The sequence below is a fragment of the Leucoraja erinacea genome, chromosome 18 (genome assembly GCF_028641065.1).
Source record: "Leucoraja erinacea ecotype New England chromosome 18, Leri_hhj_1, whole genome shotgun sequence".
Taxonomy (NCBI): domain Eukaryota; kingdom Metazoa; phylum Chordata; class Chondrichthyes; order Rajiformes; family Rajidae; genus Leucoraja; species Leucoraja erinaceus.
In genome coordinates, this window is record NC_073394.1 from 589622 (window position 1) to 614256 (window position 24635).

The 24635-nt window shown below is 40.0% G+C and overlaps 1 protein-coding gene across 2 annotated transcripts in view; it reads right to left on the minus strand.

Annotated features, from left to right (window-relative positions):
• The window catches only part of cstpp1 (centriolar satellite-associated tubulin polyglutamylase complex regulator 1), a 118187-nt gene that overhangs the window by 87590 nt on the left and 5962 nt on the right, over window positions 1-24635 (minus strand). The window contains exon 2 of one of the 2 annotated variants that reach the window (XM_055649119.1): window positions 1435-1537. The exons of the other annotated variant lie outside the window; for it this stretch is intronic. Within the exon in view, the coding sequence (XP_055505094.1) occupies window positions 1435-1537 (103 nt within the window). The remainder of the gene's footprint in view (window positions 1-1434; window positions 1538-24635) is intronic. 2 annotated transcript variants of the gene reach the window in all.

The window sequence follows — 24635 nt, forward strand, 5'->3', positions numbered from 1 at the left end:
TGTCCAAATAGTTTATAAATAAATGTAGCCAACATTGACATCTGAATACACGGGATTAGCGGAGATAATCTGTGATGATCTCAATACGCAGATGCGTTGTACTGATACCACATTTTCATTAATCTGAACAGTGTGAATGCAACCATCCTAACGAGATGCAATTATTCCACATGATGATTAAATACTGGCTGTGGTTAGCTATTCTAAACTGATGTCTAGAGATGAGCTATTTTAACTTGATGTCTTTCACCAACATTATAGGTTTTGTATTTTTAATTTGCAGTTTTCATTATTTAAGTGCAAAACCAAAAACTGCCAGTGACATGTATTTATATCTTAATTCTCTCCCTCATCTAAATGAATCACAATGTTACGAAGTGAACCTTCAGATGCTGTGACATATTTATGAAGAGAGTTGGGCAAAAGCTGGATTGATAAGATCAGCTTCCAAACGGGAAGAGTTGGAAATGAAGACCATTCCATCGGGACCCTCTAATTTTCTTTCTTTGAAACCTTGTGCTTTATCCCATGTTAATAAATTGATATCTCCTTGCATTCAGACATTTTATGGTTCTGTGAAGTGGCCATGATTGTATTCCACATTAAAAGGTACCATCCAGTTGCCATAGCATTGTGAACTCTCATCAGTCTGAGGACAGGATTGATGAGTGAATGGGATGTACTCTGGGACAATACAAGGCCTTCTGGTGTCCATGTAAGTGAACAGCATAAAGACGCTCATCAACAAGGCTTGCATATCTAAAATAGTTCTTTGGCTGAGATACAAGGGGCAACAATGTCCATGAAATTGAGAATTGCAAGGAGTTAATGCTTTCAGTAAAAGAGTACAGGAAATTGGCAAAGAACAGGGAAGGAAAAATATTGTGTGGAAGCATCTACGAACAGCAAACCACAAGGCTAGAGACGGCTATTTACATTAGCAGATTTTAAAAACATTTCCATAAAATAAACTGGCTATATAAATGTATGAGTCAAAAATAATCTTAAAATACCTCCTTGGAAAAATACAGAAATCACACTGAAATAGGCTTGATTAAAACTTATGGGAAATCAATGTACCACAAAGGGCTCTTTAGAATTACAAAGACATATTCACACTATTGGAGTAGATAACAAGAGCTGAGAGCAGAACATTTAGTCCATGCAACAATATCATAGAATGAAAAACTTATTTTTATCTTCACATGATAATTATTTGATACAAATATATATTAACAGGTTACCTTATAAAGACTATAACAAAGCAAATATGAAATTCACATTTGTCTAATCTATGAATTGGAACACAAAAGGCCTTAGTTATTTTGGTAAATTAAAACAATCTTCATTCAAAAAAAAATCTTAATAAATTGATTTGTTGTAAATAATTGCAATTTAAATATACATTAATACTTAAAGCTATATTTTACTTACTAATCAGCAAGGAATCTGGCAATCCCTATTTTACTGTGCTCTTCCTTATACTCCAATAGTTGACTCACTGCATCCTCAAGGTAAGTGAGAACATGACTCTGGCCTGAAAATTAATAAATCAATAGCACGTCAAACTTAGCCTTCACATCAATGCTTTCATTTAGTTTAATGTCCTAAACAATTTTCCAATGACCCAAACATTCTTTTCCCAGGGTGGCAATGTCCAACACTAGAGGGCATAACTCTAAGGTGACGGGCGGAAAGTTACACCGAGTTGTGTGGGGCAAATTGTGTTTTTAACACAGACACACACACACGCACGCACGCACATGCACACACACATGCACACACGCACACGCACGCTCATGCACACTCGCGCACACACACACACACACACACACACGCACGCACACACGCACACGCACGTACACACATGCACACACACACACGCACACACACACACGCACACACACGCTCACACACACACGCACATAGAGTAGTTGGGGCCTGGAACCTATTACAAGGGTTTGTGGTGGTGGAGGCAGACACAATAATGGCACATGAAGTGCAGGGGAACAGAGGGATGTGGATCATATACAGGCAGATGGGATCAGTTTAACTTGGCATCATGTTCATCACAAACATCATGGACCAAAGGACCCATTCATGTGCTGTACTGTTCTATGTTCCATGATACCATCTTGTGTTGCATTCAAGTTATTTTTTCACAGAGACATTACAGGTGTTGGAAGTAGCCATACACAAGCAGATCAGCTAATGTGATTACAATGAATGAGGTGCTGCTGACACGGACACATTATAATAAATACACCAAGGATTGGTGCGGCCTTTCCCGGAGACGGGCCCGGAGCTTCAGCAGCGGGCGCAGCGTGAACCTTTCATCAAGGAGTGAGCGAGCCCTTGCTAGGGGTCACCAGAAGGGAGTGCTCCGATCGCTGGACTCCCAGATTAATTCTCGGGATGGCTGAACTGTCATATGCTGAGAGAATGGAGCGGCTGGGCTTGTATTCACTGGAATTTAGAAGGATGAGAGGTTAGAAACATAGAAACATAGAAATTAGGTGCAGGAGTAGGCCATTCGGCCCTTCGAGCCTGCACCGCCATTCAATATGATCATGGCTGATCATCCAACTCAGTATCCCGTACCTGCCTTCTCTCCATACCCCCTGATCCCCTTAGCCACAAGGGCCACATCTAACTTCCTCTTAAATATAGCCAATGAACTGGCCTCAACTACCCTCTGTGGCAGAGAGTTCCAGAGATTCACCACTCTCTGCGTGAAAAAAGTTCTTCTCATCTCGGTTTTAAAGGATTTCCCCTTTATCCTTAAGCTGTGACCCCTTGTCCTGGACTTCCCTAACATCGGGAACAATCTTCCTGCATCTAGCCTGTCCAACCCCTTAAGAATTTTGTAAGTTTCTATAAGATCCTCTCTCAATCTTCTAAATTCTAGAGAGTATAAACCAAGTCTATCCAGTCTTTCTTCATAAGACAGTCCTGACATCCCAGGAATCAGTCTGGTGAACCGTCTCTGCACTCCCTCTATGGCAATAATGTCCTTCCTCAGATTTGGTTATCTTATAGAAACATATAAAATTATTAAGGAATTGGACTCGCTAGATGCAGGACACATGTTCCCGATGTTGGGGCGTCCAGAACCAGGGGCCACAGTTTAAGAGTAAGAGGTGAGCTGTTTAGCACTGAGACGAGGAAAAACTTTTTCACACAGTGAGTTGTGAAATTCTCTGCCCCAGAAGGCAGTGGAGGCCGATTGACTGGATGCATTCAAAAGAGAGTTAGAGAGTGTTCTTGGGGCTAGCGAAATCAAGGGGTATGGGGAGAAGGCAAGAACGGGGTACTAATTGGGGATGATCAGCCATGATCACATTGAATGGCAGTTCTGGCTCGAAGGGCCGAATAGCCTCCTCCTGCACCAATTGTCTATGTATCTATGTAAACAAGCTGAAGAATTGTGATGAAGTGAAATAAAAGAATGCTGTACTGGGGGAGAGAGAGAGAAGGGTGATACTGTTTTGAAGCAGGAGAAAGCCTTGCCTACATTTAACTGTTCTATATCTGACCTGGCAGTGGGCATTGCGGCAAGCAGGTGCCCATCAGTCCCTCTCTGGATAAGTCCATAAGCATTGAAGCTTGGGAAGGAGGAAGCTTCTGCTCGGATTGATCCCTGTAAATCCATGCAGTACAGCTGTTGGCATTCCAATGTCATGTATAGGCTTCATCTCTGGAACCTCCACAAAACCCACCCTCATCACGATTTCAACATTTCAAAACCTCATATCTGTTTCAGATTTGCATTCAAGGTCGTTGGCACCAAGGAATTTGATCAATTAGGGAAAATAACTAAAAGGTATTGAAATCAATCTAATGGTTTGGAAAGTGGACTGAAAAGTGAAAGGAGAAGCTGCAATCAAGTATAACAATTCTGAACTCGAGTGGGGCTAACATCACTCATTTGAAAAGAATCTGATCCCAAAGGATCAGAATGAGAAACTGAAAGGCCGGAATATATATGAGCAATGAACAATCTTCAAAGGGCAAAAGCTTTCAGATTTAGAGTATATACAGTCCCATGAGAAGGGAAGGAAGGTATTCAACTTCAAGGTAATCAGAATCAGCTAGAGGGCAAGAGTGTAGGTAGTTAGAAACACCAAATTGTGGAAATAATAGGAGGTTACAATACAGGAAGAAGCCATTACGCCTTCTGAACAACTAGCCGAGAACTAGTTCTCCAGACTAATTGCATTTCCTGATTCCCAGTTGGTAGCTGTCAGGATACTTGTAAATCTCACTTGAATTCTCTCTAATACGATCACATCTTCCTGGCAATGTGGTGACCAGAACACTATGCTATACTCTAGCTGTGGTCGAACTGCTTCTTTGTAATTGAAAGAATAATCTCTGAGCTGTTCTATTCCACTCACTGTGGGCTTCACCTGCAAGGCAGGCATTTGCTGCCCTTCCTTGCCCTTGATACGGATGTCTTACCAAACATTGTGGGTGTTAGACTATTTCCAAGGGCAGCATCAAACACATGAATGGTTCTGGGTTGAGAGATGGGCCAGACTGGATGAGAACAGTAGATCTCCTGTTTCCATTGTTACCATAAATATAGATACAAAGCTGGAGTAACTCAGCGGGATAGGCAGCATCTCTGGAGAGAAGGAATGGGTGACGTTTCGGATTGAGACCCTCTTCAGCTGACATAAGGTTTAAAGCCACTCCAGAATGAAAGAAAGTGTTTTTGGTTTCTGGATTTTATTCCAGCATGTATTCAATTGCTCACCTTAAGGTTACATTAAAGTGTAAAGTTTACAGCTCAGTGTATTCCACGACATATATTATTCCGTTCATCAAACACATGCTGACCATTACCCTCTTGCTTCTTGGCACCGAGACAGTTTGATCCCATTTGCCATATTTCCTTTGCATTCTATGGATTTTTAATATCTTGGTCTGCCAAACAATTAGGATCTTGTCAAAGGCCTTGTTAAAAACCAGAGACTATAGCAAATGTACCACTTTCATCAATACACCTTTTTAAAAAATGTTAGAAAGAAATGGCCTTCCCTTCATACATCCATGCGCCCTGCCCCTGATCAGTGTCATTCTACATTGTAATTTATACCATTTATCTGATTTTTAGTAAGTTTTGAGCAGTTATTATGCATACAAATTAAGTCAAATATTCTGATTAACTGTTCAATAGCTTTATTTGCACCTGTGTTTAGTTAGCATTTGACCCAAGGATGTTAAATATAACAGCTTTTAAAACACACTTAAATAAAAAATACTTTTCCTCATCTGTGTATGTGGGCCTTTGAAGATTTATATTCATTATGATTAGTTGCAGCTGTTTTTTTAAAATAAATTTAAATTGATTAACATTCACAATTACAGTAAAAAGTGAAATTAAGTTTTAGCACTGCATTAATCTCCTAACTCTTTAAAGTTCAAGAAGGTGTTGTAATATCATATTATTAATATATTCATTCTTCCGTCTAATGAGCTTGAACCATCTGGAGTTGAAAGACACAAGATAAATCGAATAGAAGCATGTTGCACTGTTGTGGCAGATAGCAGCAGACATACACAGAGATATCATGAAGCTGCACATGCCCGTTACAGCAGTACTCACTTATCACAAAACAAATAACCACTGCAGTGATTCAATATTGGAGAGGCCATCACAGAAGCATTATGTAATCAGTGGGTGGATGGTCCTTAACTAAATATGTTACCGCACTATTAACTTTGGACACACAATTCACGGTGGCAAACGGGAAATATTAATTCCTGCACGTACTCCTTTCACAGTAAAATGACCTGGTGTTAAATAACAGTGCAGAATGTGAAGCTTGAAATGGAAGATATTTACAAAGTTGATACCAGTATAACAATATAAACCACAGATCTATCAATGGATGCATTCTAACAAGCTGTACTTTTAATTCAGAAATAATATTTTTTCCATCCTGAAATGAGCCACTAGAACTGCGAGCATTTTCAATATCTGACCACTCCAGTTTAAAAATCAGCCCCACAGTTCACAAACTCAATAGCACAGGAGGTCTGACTCATCCTCTCAACATGTTAAATGTAGGGCATCAGCATGAGCATGGTACACCCAGTCTCGTTGAGTTCCCATTCTCCTGCATTGTCACCTACATTTTCATCCAGCATGCTTCATCCTGAATGATCATTTAAAAAACATTCAATTTACTGTTTCTTGCCCCCATTTAAACCTCTCATAACTAGCCCTTCACCCAGAGTTTCAATCATTTCCTGCAATTATGTTGTGCCTCCTATTCCACGTCTCTCCCTCCCACCGACAGCCTAGATATACTTTGCATTATGAATTTTGATTTCTATTTGGGACAACCATATAGATAGCTTGCTGATAAATCCTGGAACAGACACACTATATTAGGGTTAATGTACCACATTACCACATGTACATTAGTGTTTCCTTGTCAGAAACGTGCAGGATTGGAGGTTAATTGGCTTCTGTAAATTGCCCCTAGTGTGTCGGATGAGAAACTGTGTACGGGTGATGGGTGATGGTTGGTGTGTACTCCGTGGACTGAAGCTGTATCTCCAAACTAAATTTCATCAAACTCCTCAAAATGTATTATGCTGTTCACGGAATACAATGTTTACTTTTAGTACTTTACTTTAGAAATACAGCATGGAAACTGGCCCCTCGGCCCACTGAGTCTGTGCCGACCAGCGATCACCCTGACACTAGCACTATCCTACACACAAGGGACTACAAACATGTAGTCTTTGGAGCGAAGAAGGAAACCTGAGCACCTGGAGATAACCCACGCAGTCACAGAGAGAACGTACAAAGTCCGTACAGACAGCACCTGTGGTCAGGATTAAACTCAGGTCTCTGGCGCTGTGAAGCAGCAACTCTACCGCTGCGCCACCGTTTCCATACCAGCCGTGCTGCCGCATGTAATAATTTCACTGCTCCTCTTCGTGACGTATGAAAATAAAACACTTTTGACTCTTAATAAGGAATGGATAATAACGTGTAGCCTCGCCAGCACCACGAATATTCTAAAAGGAAAACCAATCTTGCAAAATGCAAGGTAATAACATTACCAAAAACATCCTAACAAACAGAAAGAGAGATTAGAGCATCCAAATTCTCCAAAAGCAAATTGCTAGTTTATAATTGACTGTTACAGCAGATCAGCAGGGTATTCTGTTACCATTGTGTAGTGTGCTTTTTTAAACCATTTATTTATTTCAGGGAAAGCATGTAGAACAAGGTCAGATTTAGAGTGTGCCTTTTACTGATCACACATATAATGCATTCAACGTGAACATCATTCTGAGGCATGTATTATGGAAATAAAATCCTTGCTATTCATTTACGTTGCTGACAGGATGCTTATATTACCATATGTGCAGTCAGACACATTCCAGAAAATCTCTTTTATTAAACTTTTGCTTCGTCTCCACCTTGCTGGAATTAGACAAATCCAAAGACTTTTCAAAAGGGTGCAATGAATACGTGTGAACATTGCAACTAGTGTAATGCCTCAAAACAAAAAAAAACTCATGCCTGGAAGGAACCAGTAGCCAAAAATGTAATTGATGCCATCATTTTCGCATTCACAATCAAAGCAGGTGGACTTACTCATGTGCATAATCTTAGAAATCCAAGAGCACAGCTTTGGCTGCCAGGAATGTCAGCACAGGCTCACAACAATATTCTGTCCATTAATTCTCACAGCACAGTTGTTCTTTCTGTATGCACAATGGAGGCAGGACCATGAAGTGAGTGGTTGGAAAACTATGTCAAATATGCATGGGGTTAGAAGCTGTGGGTTAAATTTAAACTTCATGGGTTAATTTTTTTTACATGTTCCGTCGTTAAATTTAAATTTTAAAGTCCACGTTAGAATTATGACCACAAGTCGGTATGGTGCAATTGGAACAGTTAAAGTGATGATGTATTTTAGACTTTAGAGATACAGCGTGGAAATAGGCCCTTCAGCCCAACAAGTCTTTGCTGATCAGAGATCACCCCATACACTAGCGCCATCCTATACACAGGGGACAATTGACAATTTATACAAGCTGATTAACCTACAAAGCTGTACATCTATTGGAGAAACCCCAGTCGGTCACAGGGAGAAGGTAAAACTCCGTACAGACGGCACCGTAGTCAGGATCAGACACAGCTGGCAGCAACTCTACTGATACACTAACCAGTGAGGGCAAAATGTGGTTTCAAATAGAACATGATTGAAACTGAAGAGGAATCTTTTGTTATTAGTGAAGCATATTACACAACAATAGAAAATATCCAATTAGAAAAAGAAAATATTGAAAAGAGCAAAGTAACTGACAATCACAACATAGCTAACAACATATATATGCTCCTGAATTACTGCAGCTTTTTGTGTCTATCTATGCTCAGGATGTGACATACGCAGGGACCCGGATTAAACAATTAATAGCAATCGCTACATTGTCAAAAAAAGTTTCTTTGAAATAGCTCAAACTTGAATCATCATCTTTGAAATCTCTGAATGAACTCTGAGCAAATTGCTATTCGAGTGCATCACATCTTGAAAGCTGAGTGTAGAGTAACAGGATTCAACCTACACGAAGCTTATCATGTTTCTCCCTTAAAGCGACAATGTGGAGAGGCCTTAATGTTCATAAATAATCACTGGTGTAGATTTCCTTCCTGCCCATTAGAAGTCCTTCTGCAGCTGTCCTTATGTTTCCACTGTGCATCAGACCCGACATCTTGACAACACAACAACAATGTGTACCCTTCAGTATTAAAACAGTCTCATTAAAACCTGTTCATGTGCACCACCCATTGTTTACAGCAATAATCATCTCTGTGTAGACCTGATAAAGCACTTACGCAGGGAGGAAATTATATTGTCATGTTTGAAAGATCCAAGTTGGAATCAATTTCCTTTATTTAAAAGGAAACAGGAATTCGATGTTTCACATTGATGGTTTTGCTGTTTATGGTTGGTTTGATTCATAGATTACAATCATACAGGGGTCAGCATTGTAAGGGAATAGCCACATTACAATAGAGACTGAGGCTTATCTTCTCCAATACAAGATAAATATATGATGTTTTAACATAAAACACAACCATACCCAATCCGTAACTGGGATTCCTGATATGGAGCTCAATGGATAGCATTATGCTGCTGCACATAATACGCAATTAAATAGAATTAAAAGCCATTGCATAAGTTACAGAACCTGCTCATGTATATGGATTAGATTTAAATACAGGCCCTACATGTCGGAGAAAGGAGAGACTTGTACATTAATGCAAAACCTAGTTTACCATCTTAATTTACAACATCAATCACCCGCGACAGATGAGATAACATTTCACCTCCAACTAAACTGAAGACGTTAATAATTCACTTTAAAGTAAGCAAAAGGTTAAAGGAACAAATTCTATGGTGTAGAATTACCAGATTTTCCTTTCCTGTATAAGAAATTATAAAATATTTAAATTACATTGCTCAATAATTAGGGTTATAGTGAAATTTGAAAAGCACCAAATGTATTCATTTCCAAAAAGGTGCCTAAACATAGAAACATAGAAATTAGGTGCAGGAGTAGGCCATTCGGCCCTTCGAGCCTGCACCGCCATTCAATATGATCATGGCTGATCATCCAACTCAGTATCCCGTACCTGCCTTCTCTCCATACCGTCTGATCCCCCCGGCCACAAGGGCCACATCTAACTCCCTCTTAAATATAGCCAATGAACTGGCCTCAACTACCCTCTGTGGCAGAGAGTTCCAGAGATTCACCACTCTCAGTGTGAAAAAATGGATAAGAAGAAGGGTTTCGGCCCGAAACGTTGCCTATTTCCTTCGCTCCATAAATGCTGCTGCACCTGCTGAGTTTCTCCAGCTTTTTTGTGTACCTTGCCTTGCCTTGTTGTGCCGTGGGTACGACAACGTACCGTGCCATGAATACCGTACCGTACAGTACTGTGCCATGAGTACCACAACGTACCGTGCCGTGAGTACCATACCGTGCCGTACGTTGTCGTGGGTACCACACTGTACATTGCCGTGGGTACCACACTGTACTGTACACTGCCGTAAGTACCATACCATACCATGACCTGCCCTGCCATATCATGCCCTACCCTACCCTGCCGTGCCGTGGGTACCACACCTTCCCGTGCGTTACACGCGCACCTCGTTGTCACTACGGAAACTCCTTACTCTCTGGTGCTAGCCTCAATGATTTGTTCAGCAATTGATAATTTAGTGAAAAGTCTCAATAACAGTTGGGCAAAAGCAAGATTTAATCTGGATCGTATTTGTAAAACTGCATTACATTTAAGGAAAAAAAATGTTTAAATAAAATATATTTTATGATGTTAATCATTTTGAATATTTTAAAGTTAATATATGCACTGTTTGTTCAGTATAGTTTTATCTGTTGTGATAAAATGTCTGGAATGTCTGGAATTGTTTCTGTGATGAAGGTAAGTACGTGGCATAGATGAATAATAATGCCCAAAGGTAAGAAGGTTAATGTCAATCGGGAACTTGAAATGCTAGTTTGTTTTCTTTTATAGCAATTGATGGAATGCCAGAGTGAATAATTTACTCTGATGATTGATTTATTTGACCACTTACTCTGTCACGCAACAGCAACTGACCGATAATCTCGAGTTTTAGTTTTAGGGATACAGCGCGGAAACAGGCCTTTTGGCCCGCTGAGCCTGCACCGACCAGCGATCCGCACCGACTAGCGATCCTCAACGACTAGCGATCCCCACTGAGTCCGCACCGACCAGCGATCCCCGCTCATTAACACTATCCTACACACCAAGGAAAATGTATACCTGTACCAATCCAATTTACCTACAAACCTGCATGTCTTTGGAGTGTGGGAGGAAACCAAAGTTCTCAGGGGAAACCCACGCGGTCACGGGGAGAAGGTACAAACTCCGTACAGGCAGCACCCGTAGTCGGGATGGAACCCGGGTCTCCGGTGCTGCAAGTGCTGTAGGGCAGCAACTCTAACGTTGCGCCACCGTGCCGCCCACTACTGCAACATTCTCACTGCTATCCCACGTTGGACCATTGTTTGGGATATTAGGTAGAAAAGTGAAAAGACAAAGGTGTCACTTATCCAAAGAGTTTACCCACAACAGTCCTGAGAATGTATCTGGGCTGCTTCGTATGTTTGTTCTGCTGCACAAAAGTTTGCTTTTACTTGTGTTTACAAAACCCACTACAATATGGCACTGTTCAATGACTTTATGGCAATAGTGACTGCCAACAATTTAACTGAAACCAACATTACAGATTGTTGGTGAAATCGAATCAACAGGTCTATCTGTTGCAACTGTGTTCTGCCTCAATAGTCCTTGAATAGGGAGAAGAACACTCATATTAGAAATTCCAGGATTTTACCTTAAAACAATTATGTATATCAAAACACATTGCTTGCCCATTTCAGCACAGAATTAACCCATGTCTACTTTAAGAAAAAGGCACAAATCTCCAAAAGAATGGAGATGAGAAGGAAGTTCTTCAGCTGGAGGGTGGTGAATCTGTGGAATTCATTGCCACAGATGGCTGTGGAGGCCAAGTCATTGGGTATTTTTAAAACAGACACTGATAGGTTCTTGATTAGTGAGAGTGTCAAAGGTTACGAGGAGAAGGCAGGAGAATGAGGTTGAGCGGAAATAACAGACTAGCCATGATTGAACGACAGATGTACTCAACGGGCCAAATTGCCTAATTCTGCTCCTATGTCTTATAACTTGCTGGTTCAGCAGGTCAGGCAGCATCTGTGGGGAACATATATGGGTAATGTTTTGGGTCATTACCCTTTTTCATTGCCGACTGTGTTGTTCGACTCATACACCAAACCAAGCAGCAGTGTAAGGATGTCAATAAAGGTTCAGTGCTCAGTTAGGGATCAACTCCACTTTTGACTGTTACCATTTTAAAATCAGTTACAAAAATCATAGTATGAGCTGTCTGAAGATAACCTTTTCTAACAATGCTGAATGCATAAGTACAAATGCAAAGTAATAAAGAGGCTAGAATTCCGACAATTTTTGTGGAGCCCCATTGACATCGGCTGACCTGTTATATATGTCCAGCATGTTCCATCTATATTTAAAATACAAGCAGCTGCTGACAGGTTGTCAAACCTTTTACAGTTGCGTGTTGTACTTTCCGTGTAACAATACAACACAGGAACAAGCCCTTCTGTCCAAGATACCTGTGCCAAACATGATGCTAAATTAAACTAATCCCTCATGTCCGCACACGATGCATATCCCTGCATATTCATGTCTATCTCAAAGCCACTGCCATACCCTAACTACCACCTCTGGCAAGATGTTCCAGAAACCTATCACTCTGTGGAACAAACTTGCCCCACACATCTCATTTAAACTTTTCCCCCTCTCACCTTAAAGCTATTCCTTCTGGTGTTTGACATTTCTGCTGTTGAAAGAAGATTCTATCTACTCTATCTATGCTTCTCATAATTTTATACACTGGGCTCTGCTCAGTCTCTGATGTTCCAGAGAAAACAATGCAAGTTTTCCCAACCTCTTCTCACATCTACCACTAACTAATCCTCACAGCTTCCTGGTAAATATCTTCTGCATCCTCTCCACAACTTCCACATCCTTCCTGTTCCTGGGATGTCAGGACTTTCATATGAAGAAAGACTGGATAGACTCGGCTTGTACTCGCTAGAATTTAGAAGATTGAGAGGAGATCTTATAGAAACTTACAAAATTCTTAAGGGGTTAGACAGGCTAGATGCAGGAAGAATGTTCCCGATGTTGGGGAAGTCCAGAACTAGGGGTCACAGTTTAAGGATAAGGGGGGAATCTTTTAGGACCAAGATGAGAAAAACATTTTTCCCCACAGAGAGTGGTGAATCTCTGGAATTCTCTGCCACAGAAGGTAGTTGAGGCCAGTTCATTGGCTATATTTAAGAGGGAGTTAGATGTGGCGCTTGTGGCTAAAGGGATCAGGGGGTATGGAGAGAAGGCAGGTACAGGATACTGAGTTGGACGATCAGCCATGATCATATAGAATGGCGGTGCAGGCTCGAAGGGCTGAATGGCCTCTACTCCTGCACCTATTTTCTATGTTTCTTTGTAACAGAGCCATCAGGGGATACGAGCATGAGAATATCATCTTTTCCAAAGGATATGTATACTCTGATTGGGCCGATCAAATAATACGTGCAGTGAGATAATTGAATACTTAAGAGAAAAATAAGAACTGCCCTTAAAATATAAATCGTTTAGAATCCAGATTTTGCACGTTAGATTTTTAAATTTCTATCAAAACTGGTTAGATTATTTGAGTTGCTAAAGTATTTGTTTTCATTTTGGGGGCTTCTAGCTACCAGAGGAGACAGGACATCTGAAAAACTGTCAGGACTTGTTTAAATGGATTTATTACTTGTTCTGTAGAATAAGTGTTCTGCACATTCATTCAACAAGGTATTTGCAGGAAATCTTGCTGCATATTTTTACAAGTCAAGGACCTCTTATCCATTATTTACTCTTGCTGTGCCCAGATTTGGGTCATTATGGACTCGATACACGATCTTTAGCACTCCAGTAGAAGAGTCTTGAGTTTACAAAAGCACAAATGAATTACACTTATTGAATGTTCAGGCCCCATTGCAGAAGCGACCACATCGCGGGGCTGGAAACTGGAAGTATCCTGAACTAATTCTGCTACCACCGTCATCTATTGCAACAAGTGACGGCTCCCACTGATTGTCGCCGGAAGCTTGTGACCTTTTCAGGACGGACGATGATAGCGATGTCAACATTTGAAACATGGAAGAAGATTGAAAGCTCAAGTGTACCGTGCAGCCCTGATGCTCGCCTGTCCGACCATTCCCACCAACTGCCCATTGCGTCTTCACCCTGCAGTTGTTGGCTATTTCACTCTGCTGTGCAGTTCAGCCCAGAGGCCTTTGCTCTCCATCCTCCCCCATCCACTTCCTTCTACCTTTAGCGCAGAGCAAGGGCTGAACCTGGCTGCTACAGGGCAAAGGTGCAGAGAGTTACCACAGTACAGATACAGGGCAGTACAGGTAGATACCACTGTAGATACAGGGCAGTACAGGTAGATACCACTGTAGATACAGGGCAGTACAGGTAGATACCACTGTAGATACATGGCGGTACAGGTAGATACCACTGTAGATACATGGCAGTACAGGTAGATACCACTGTAGATACATGGCAGTACAGGTAGATACCACTGTAGATACAGGGCAGTACAGGTAGATACCACAGTACAGATACAGGGCAGTACAGGTAGATACCACTGTAGATACATGGCAGTACAGGTAGATACCACTGTAGATACAGGGCAGTACAGGTAGATACCACAGTACAGATACAGGGCAGTACAGGTAGATACCACTGTAGATACATGGCGGTACAGGTAGATACCACTGTAGATACAGGGCAGTACAAGTAGATACCACTGTAGATACAGGGCAGTACAGGTAGATACCACTGTAGATACAGGGCAGTACAGGTAGATACCACTGTAGATACATGGCGGTACAGGTAGATACCACTGTAGATACAGGGTGGTACAGGTAGATACCACTGTAGATACAAGGCACTACAGGTAGATACCACAGTACAGATACAGGGCAGTACAGGTAGATACCACTGTAGATACATGGCGGTACAGGTAGATACCACTGTAGATACAGGGCAGTACAGGTAGATACCACTGTAGATACAGGGCAGTACAGGTAGATACCACAGTACAGATACAAGGCAGTACAGGTAGATACCACTGTAGATACAGGGCAGTACAGGTAGATATCACTGTAGATACAGGGCAGTACAGGTAGATGCCACAGTACAAATACAGGGCAGTACAGGTAGATACCACTGTAGATACAGGGCAGTACAGGCAGATACCACTGTAGATACAGGGCAGTACAGGCAGATACCACAGTACAGATACATGGCAGTACAGATAGTTACTGCTGTACAGATACATGGCGGTACAGGTAGATACAGCTGCCTCTCAGAACGTTGACCATAAAGGCAACACAAACACTGGACGGCTTGACAATACACATTCAGTTGCAGACTCTGCTTCCTCCTTCACCACCACCGAAAGGTTCTACATACTGAAAAAAGGGGGAAATGGCTGTATATAAAAGGCAATAGTTCCTTATGTCAAACCCGTGACTGTTCAGTGAAACAGGGACAAAATAATGATGACAAGGATCTAAAGGAAATATTTCCTTTTGTCTTGCCCTTTGTTCTGGTTCCCTCTCTGCTCAAAGTATTCCTGAGATGTCATGCTGAAAATGACAGCATGCAAAACAAAGGTGTCCTTCTTCCTGTGGAACCTGCAAGATGTCCTTTCAGCTACTGAGGGAACATGTGAGCCAACAGTAGCAACCTAACTGCTACACCTAATGACTTTAATTAGTTCAGTACAGGATGCAGATCAAACTGGATATAATAACAGAATGTAATATTCTACTCCTTATGTAGCATGTAAATCTGATTTCAAATTAAAAATCATTTATGCAATCTGACAATTCCCAAGTACAAATGCTGCATCAAAAAGCCTGATTGTTTAAACAAATGCATCAATTTACATCTCTTAATATAGACATTCAGCTAAATCAGCCATTCAAGTCTAAGTTTAGATTCCCAGAGAAATGAAGTTACTGAAATATTAACTCACTATAAAATGTGGTCAACTGACATTTCTTTCTTCACAATCAGTGAAACACAATCTTTCTGAAAATTAACTAGTTTACCCCAACACTCTTCAAGGTTCAGCTACAAACTTCTATTTTGTAGTTTGAATGTACTAATTGTGAGTTGCATCAGACATTAAGCCTCTCACAAAAATGCCAATTTTGTTCTGTCATTTCTTTCTGTTGCTGCTTTCATTACATGCCGGTTTTCACTACCAAGCACGGCTACATCAATTACCAGTTCACAGGTTAGATTTCTCATTTGTTCAAGTGAGAGAATTTTCCTACCTGCCACAGAAAATAATGAGATGACTCAGATGACACACAACTTCAGAATTAAGGGACAGAAGTTTAGGGGTAACATGAGGGGGAACTTCTTTACTCAGAGAGTGGTAGTGGTGTGGAATGAGCTTCCAGTGGAAGTGGTGGAGGCAGGTTCGTTGGTATCATTTAAAAATAAATTGGATAGGCATATGGATGAGAAGGGAATCGAGGGTTATGGTATGAGTGCAGGCAGGTAGGACTAAGGGAAAAAAGTTGTTTGGCACAGACTTGTAGGGCCGAGATGGCCTGTTTCCGTGCTGTAATTGTATATTGTTATATGGTTATAATGAAACCTTAAAAGGATGCCACACTTTGAACATGAACATAGAAATGAACAGAAAGTCAGTACATATGATGAGACATGGAAACAAAGAAAATGGGTGCAGGAGTGGGCCATTCGGCCCTTCGAGCCAGCACCGTCATTCAATATGATCATGGCTGATCATCTAAAATCAGTACCCTGTTCCTGCTTTTTCCCCATATCCCTTGATTCCTTTAGCCCCAAGAGCTAAATCTAACTCTCTCTTGAACACATCCAGTGAATCGGCCTCCACTGCCTTCTGTGGCAGAGAATTCCACAGATTCACAACTCTCTGGGTGAAAAAGTTGTTCCTCATCTCAGTCCCAAATGGCCTACCCCTTATTTTTAAAGTGTGATCCCTGGTTCTGGACCCCCCAAACATTGGAAAAAAATTTCCTGCATCTAGCCTGTCCAATCCTTTAAGAATTGTATATGTTTCTATAAGATCTCTTCTCTTCTAAATTCCAGTGAATACAATCCCAGTCAACCCATTCTTTGTCCATGAGAGTCCATTGAAGCAATATAGCAGCTTCCTCTTTATGGATGAACTTGTTAGTAGGAATACAGCTGGGGAAGATTGTCAACATCCTTTGCAAAAATTAACAAATCCACTGTGGCAATTGTGGGTTGTTTTTCATTAATCTGTGAAACATCAAATTTAAAGCAGAGAAATATATATGCATTTAAATGATACTGGACATTTCTGAATGCAATACAACACCTTATACACAGCTTCCTTTCCAATTATCCAAATGATGGCCCAGCCGGAGGCAACTCAGAATATTTCACTTGCAAACTGAGGCTTCCCCTTAAGGCAAAAGCACTACTTCAAATTTGCCAATCAGATGCTCCAGAGACTGCCTCTCTTTTTCCAATGTAAGAAAAAACTGGAATTCAGCAGAAAGATTGCATATCAAGATAAATTTCCAGGAACACAGTTTACAAAAAACAAACCGAAATAAACAAAATGAGTCACTTTGAAATTATTTTGCCACTTAAACTACATGTGTATTGAGTGGATACTATTTTCTTCTCTCATTGCAGCAACTTGCAGGAAATATTTCAGTCCTCTATTAGCGCAATTAAAGCTTAACTACATCTTTCCCTGCTAAAGGGGTCAGCAGGTTTTGTGGTTGTAATTACAGCTACAGTATCAGTATTCACTCATGTTCTTGCAAAGCTGACCACGGCCAGTGTGGGTGTGAAGTTCAAATCCATAACATTCTGATTTGTTGCAGGCAATGTCCTCCTGCTCCACAATGATTTGCACTATTGTACGTTTTACAGAGAAAATCAATGAGAAATCAATGATTTCATGCTAAATTCAACTTTACATACAATATTTTGTGTAAAAATCAATGAAAATGTTTCACCTTGTCAAGCTTTGATATAGTGTTACATCCCATTATTAATGAATAGATTCTATGGCCGTAGAAGATAATGTTGTCATGTCTAATTCCTTCAGAATTATTACTTCAAAATTCCAAAGATTTTAAAATAATTGTAAACTGAGTATTTTTAAAGTGTACATATATTTCAATTTCAATCTTAATTGTGTGCGTGCCAAGTTTGGGCACTGGAACTAGATACTTGGGAAGTTTACAAGTTTCTAATTCCAGTGCCCAATTATTTTCTTGTTTACAAAATGTTTACAAATCTGGGCTCCTTGCTAAGTTATTAGTCTGTCAAAGTTGTTTAACATAACTGGCTACATGGTCTTATTAAAGGCAAGTCTGCTGCTCAACATCAGATTCCCAATGGATGAAGTTATAATGAAAGTAGAGAGCTTCAATTCATGCCATGGTCATCACGAGAAATTTGTGGAAAAATTAACCCCCCACTGCACCCGCTACTCCCTTTTCCTTCCAACCCCCCCAATCCCCCCCCCCCCCCCCCCCCCCCCCCCCCCCCCTCCTCACAAGCACTGCATCATCAATAATTACAAAAAAAGGCGATTACTCTGTGGTGTAATTCTGCGCCACTTCATTCTTACTGCCACTGCCACCTTTGCACTCGTTAGATAGTACAGCATGCAATGTGATTTCCAGGATCTAATTCCAGTACCCATACTTGTCTCACTTCAACCCCCGGCCACCCACACTAACCTGCAGCCAAAACACAGAAATGTCCGAGCTAGAACTAGAATGCATATGTTCACGGTGAGAGGAAAGAAATTAAAAAGAGATGAAGGGTCATTTTCCACACATAGGGCGGTGAATATCTGGAGCCAGAGGAGATAGTGGGTACAGATACTATTACAATGTTTGGGAGATATTTGGATAGACCAGGAGTAGAGAAAGATATAAGAAACTGCAGAAGGTGGAAGCTTAAGCAAAACACAAAGTGTCTGAGGAACTCAGCGGGTCAGGCAGCAGCTGTGAAGTTGGACCATGTTTCGGGTTGGGACCCTTCATTAGACTCTATAGAAAGTGAGACAGGAGAAGGTATACACAATGGGACATGCCGGGGCAGTCCTGTTTGTAGGTTTGGGGAAGAGATATAATTGGGCAATGCAGAGTTGGGGAACTATAGGTTTGGAGGATGTGGAGGGAATATCGCTGAAGATGGCTGGAGGTTGGGATTTGAGATGGTGGCCTGGTGTTCATCAGTGGGGTCCCGGTGATGTGGTCGGTATGAAGAGGTGTCAGGAAGCTGAAACCTGGAGGTAGACACAAAACGTTGGAGTAACTCAGCGGGACAGGCAGTATCTCTGGAGAGAAGGAATGGGTGGCGTTTCGGGTCGAGACCCTTCCTCAGACTGAAACCTGGCATCAGCATGAGAGAGATCAGCCTGCCAGGGAACAATGGCATCTCCCTTGTCAGCTGGTTTGATGACAAATATTATTCCTGCACTAACAATGTCAAATACATATGGATATATGACGAGCTTCACATGCAGTTTAGGCAGTCTACCACGTTATGGTAACATAAATACACTTAGCCCTTGTCTACATGTACTGTATAGTATTGATATGGATCATGTAACTGCAACCAAAAGGTCATTCAATATGTCTGTCCAAGGAAAAAGAAAAAGGAAAAAGGCATAGTTAAGTGCGGTGTTCTTCTTTTTATCACATTATAATTCTCACTTCTATCCCAATGAAGCAATGGTTGCAAAATAAAATTCACTTCATGACCTATAAAATGTCCCAAAGTTTTCCCTTTTGTTTTCATGAAGATGTTAACATTTCCCACTGTGCCAAATCCAAGTCCAAAACGCCCGTTCTAGCTCCTTTGTTCCCAGAAGCATATTGTTCGATCACTGCATCTATTATTTGAACACAGTATACTTCCCTGGTAAATGGAGTTTGAAAACTGAATGTACATAAGTTTCACAAGTCTACATCATCCACACAATGGAAGAATATTTACAATCTTGATTCAACAAATATTCTTATTCCATCCTTAAATCAAGCAGACAGCATAAATTGGGAAAGCCTTTAAACATTGGTCCCTGTGGCGTACTTTTGGTCTCCTGTTACAGGGGAACACTAAATCAGTTAGAGCTTTGTGTTCTTCCTGCAAGAAATAAAATTAAACTCACCAAATAAATCTAAACCATTATGTTGTGCAGAGGTTGGGACTTCTTTTCATTTTTTTCCAACTAGTACAACCCTTCTTTGATCTCAACATCTGTGGCCAATGCAAAATCAGGCACTCGAGAAACAGGCTTTCTAGAAACTGGTTTCTGAAAGCAGATGCTAATTCACCATGCCAGATCGTTCATTAATTGTCATTTTTTTTGGTCCTTTGTCACATGAAACGACTAGCAATGAAAGATGGACTCAATAAATCACATTGACACAAAGTCTACAATGACTTAGGAGGTTTCCAGCTCATTCTGAGATAATTGCTTCAATGCAAATTGCATCACAAAAATCATAAATTACAGCTTTTCAACATTGGAAAGTGTGGCAAACCTGACTGGAAATAGTCTTAAAGAGCAAAGAGAGAAAAGAGCCATTCTTTCCATTTATTGGCAAGAAAAGGAAAGATAACAAAAACGCAAAAGATATTTTTGTCACAATTTGTTATTCGCAATGTGAGACATGTGTTGTCAACCCAACTGAGCATGAATGTTCTTCATCAACTGTCCTTGAAACTGAAGACTCAACACTATGATTACAGAGATTTCAATTCTGTTTCTCACTTAGTGCTTACATGAACAATCTACTGCATGCTGTGTCAAAATCAGACTAAAACAAGAATAATATTGGATTGGTATAGAGAATTGCTCCCGTGTTAAAATTTAACCTTTTTATATTATATTAATGATATTAAAATATGAGCATCAAGATCAGATTGGTCGCATCATCTATAATGTATTTGACTTTTTTTTAAGGTTAAGTACAAAAGATGAAATGTTAATTTATTTCCCTCTTTTCCTGGTCCAAGCCTGTGCTGTTAACCCCTTTCCCCATATTTAAACAAGTCAGTGATGAAATGCAAGGAATTAGAATGTCAATTAAGGGAAATAGCTAAATGTCAGATGTTTAACATTTATTTATGAAGAGAAACCTTCCAATGTTGCAAGGAAATCTTATAGAACATAATACTCTCATGTGACCTTTTTAATATTTATAGTTCGTCAACAGAATATTAAAAACACATTCTATGCATTTATTAATCTTGTACTAAGTGGTGATATTTTATTTAAAATATTAAAAGGCTTTATACAAATGTCAATTGTTGCAACTACATTTTAAAGAGGTTACATTTGTCGGTGCGTTATCCACATGTAAACAAACCACCTCAGCAATTTTCTTCATGCACTTTTGTATTAATTATCACATTGAATGGCGGTGCTGGCTCGAAGGGCCGAATGGCCTACTCCTGCATCTATTGTCTATTACTATTTCCTCAGGTTAAACCCAAAATGAATACAGATTTAGAGGAGTGACCGGGGCACTTCATGCCTACCTGGCATCATGAGATGTGCCACCAGGTATTTCACTGGAAGTATTACATCGAGCAATGTGCATCTACTGATGGCTTACTCTCACCTACAGCAGTAGCTTCTGTACACAAAGTGGAGCAAGAGTGAGTTTATATTTCTAGAATATTCATTAACTGAAACGTTATCAGTTGAACTACCATCGTTGTTTTACATCTGACGTTTAAGCTTCACTCAGATATGTTCATCGCTTTAAGATGTTTGCAATTGCCTGCCTGAATCCTTCAGAACACTTAGAGGATTCCGTGTACATTGGACTGAATTCCAATTTAATTCCAAAAGCATTATACTCTAACATTTCTACCCTGACCACAAATATTTACTTACTTCATTTACACTACATTACCCGTTCAGCTTTGCTCCTAATTCAGCATTTAAGAAGTATTTAGATGAGTATTTGAAATACCATCATATAGAAAGTGAGAAGAGGGGTGGAATAAGGATCAGTGCTGGAAGGCCTGCATGAACACAGTGGGCCGAGTGGCCCACTTCTGCTGTGTGTGACTAGGATTAGCAAGTCTGAAGAAGGGTCTTGACTCGAAACGTCACCCATTTCTTCTATCCCGAGTCTATCTTGTGACGAGGATTACCTCTTTGTAATGAGTTGCAAGATTTGTAGACCGCAGAGGTGACTTTACTCTCTCTCCATTGCACAAAACTTTGAAAAGATATCAGCTGAGCTTTACACTTTTTGAAAAAATCTCTTTTCCTGATTCTACACTATATTCTAGACCTTACATAAATAGTGTACAATATAATAAATTAGTCTGTTATACTGTAGGTGGCCTACAATATAGCAATTACATCTAGCTGACCAATGGCTCATGAATATTGCATTTAAAGCACATTACATTCAGTGAGGCATCATTCATTATGTATAGTAAATGTGAATATTGGGGGAAATAAATAAATAAATCCAGAACATCGATAACAACCAGATTCAACATTCCCCAGTCTAATGTATTGAATTATCCAATGCATAGGATTAGATGTGTTCTAATGGTAACATCTGTATTTGCTATCAATTGGTTAAATGTCAGAACACAGCTTGCCAAGTCCAACAGCTAAATCCCCACATAATTAAGCATATCCATCTTATGCCCCTGGAATGGTCATTTTCAGTCACCTTATCTCAGTCACAACATCACAAATGTAAGTAAATAGCTTTTACGGAGATTTGGTTCTACTTAAAACAAACCAAAGCCAATGTTTAAATGTACAATGACAAATTGTGACAGTTGTGGTAAAAGAAGAGTCTCGACCCGAAACGTTGCCCATTCCTTCTCTCCAGAGATGCTGCCTGTCCCGCTGAGTTACTCCTGCTTTTTGTGTCTAAACTGCTACAGTTGCTGGAAGTCAGAAATAAAACTCAGCAAAAACAGGGTTTGTGAATGAACTAACATCAGAAATGAGCTATTGAGCTGCCTCGAGCTGACTTTTAAGCATTAAATGTTTCAACAACTGTATTGGTATTTAATGGGATCGATGACTGAAAGGCTGAAGAAGGGTCCAGACCCTAAACATAATCTCTTCATGTTGTCCACAGATGCTGCCTGGCCCGCTGAGCTACTCCAGCACTTTGTGTCCTTTTTATCCAAGTACAAGTCATTCTTTAACATCCATCATCTGTGTATCCCAAGGTTCAAGTAATACAGCAGTGAAAGAGACTAAAGCTGCAATTTAAGGCCTTTACATGAGTTTGGGTGTAGACAGGAGGAAATGTGGCATAGTTTCTTGGGATTAAACTCATTTTCACAACTTCTAAATGCATATGCCAGTTAAACTGGCTACTGGATAGGGGACAAAATAAAGCAGCAAAGTTTAATGATCAGAACCATCCCTGTAACTCCACTTTAGAAAGATTCTGCTATGTACCCCTATAGACTTGCCACTAACATCAACATCACTTAGAAGTTTCTTCAACTGTTCATCCGCATTTATCTATCTCATTTAATTAATGCATTAGTTAGCCATAAAGAAAAAAATATCTTCTCTTAATTCACACTAGAGGTTTGACAGACCAACAATCATGCATTTTTCCATTTTAATAGGTAGAACACAAGTAACAGTTTAATCCCACTCATATTAAAGCTGATATCTTGTATGTAAGAATCTCAATGTCCCGTTGTTGGTACATAAGGCAACTAAACACTCTTGACTCTTCACAACCACATTTGTATACAAGACAAATCATTAGTCAAACAAAAGTCACAGAGAAAGATAAACAGGACTACAGTTGCTTAGATTATACACCATTAGATCTTCTTCAAATAACAAGATCCATAATTGTTTCTAGAATATTTTAACTTAATCTTTAATGGCTATAAAACATGGTGTGGATCTGTCCAACACAGCTCTCCTTCTTGCCACAACAATCAAACTTTTAAACACAAGAAACTCAATGTTGATAACAATAAGATGAAAGGAACTTCTCTTTGGAATACAGGCAGTTGTATTTATTCAGCGGGCAGGAGCAGGAGTTTGATGTATAATATTTTAAATAGAATAACTGTGTTGTTGACATTTGGACATTAAATTGTTGGGTCTGAGGAAGAACCTTTATTCACCACTATGTACACAAGCTCTGCATGCACTCGCATTGTTACTGCTAGTAAGCCATTCTGGGTGTGATTAATAGTCGAGGCTAAGTTGCTTTTCCTAACTTAATAAATAAGTGGAAACAAAGAACTGCAGATGCGGATTTACAAAAAAAGATACAAAGTCCTGGAGTAACTCAGTGGGTCTGGCAGCATGCCTGGAGAACGTGGATAGGTGATGTTTTAGGTTGGCACTCTTCTTCAGACTGTTGGTAAATAAGGGTCCTTTTTCATGAGAGGCATTGAATGATCTATTAGGCAACATTCAATGTGGAATTTACTCTAGCGATCTCTAATATCTATGCAATTACAAAATGGATTAACCAAAAATAAAAGCTTGCTGTGAAATGTTGCAGCATGACTTTATTTGAAATTAGTTCTCTTCACGTTGACAATCCCTCGTTGTGCTGTAGTTAGGCAATATTATTCTTTCCTCAATTGGGAGATGAGAATGGACTGAGCCACTCCAGACTACTTCACTCTTCTCAACCAATAGCAGAGTGATTTATATTTCATCTTATCACTATTTCATTCAATGAAAGAAGGTTGGCCCTGTATGTGTGTCATAAATCAGACCTTCATTTCCAACTGAAAGGTGATATATACTTTAATATAAACATTCAGCTGTAAAGTGTACTGGGTTCATGTTCATAAACTAAAATACATTTATTTCATAATGTTCTCCATTTAACATTATCCTTCATAAAGAAAAGGTATCTGT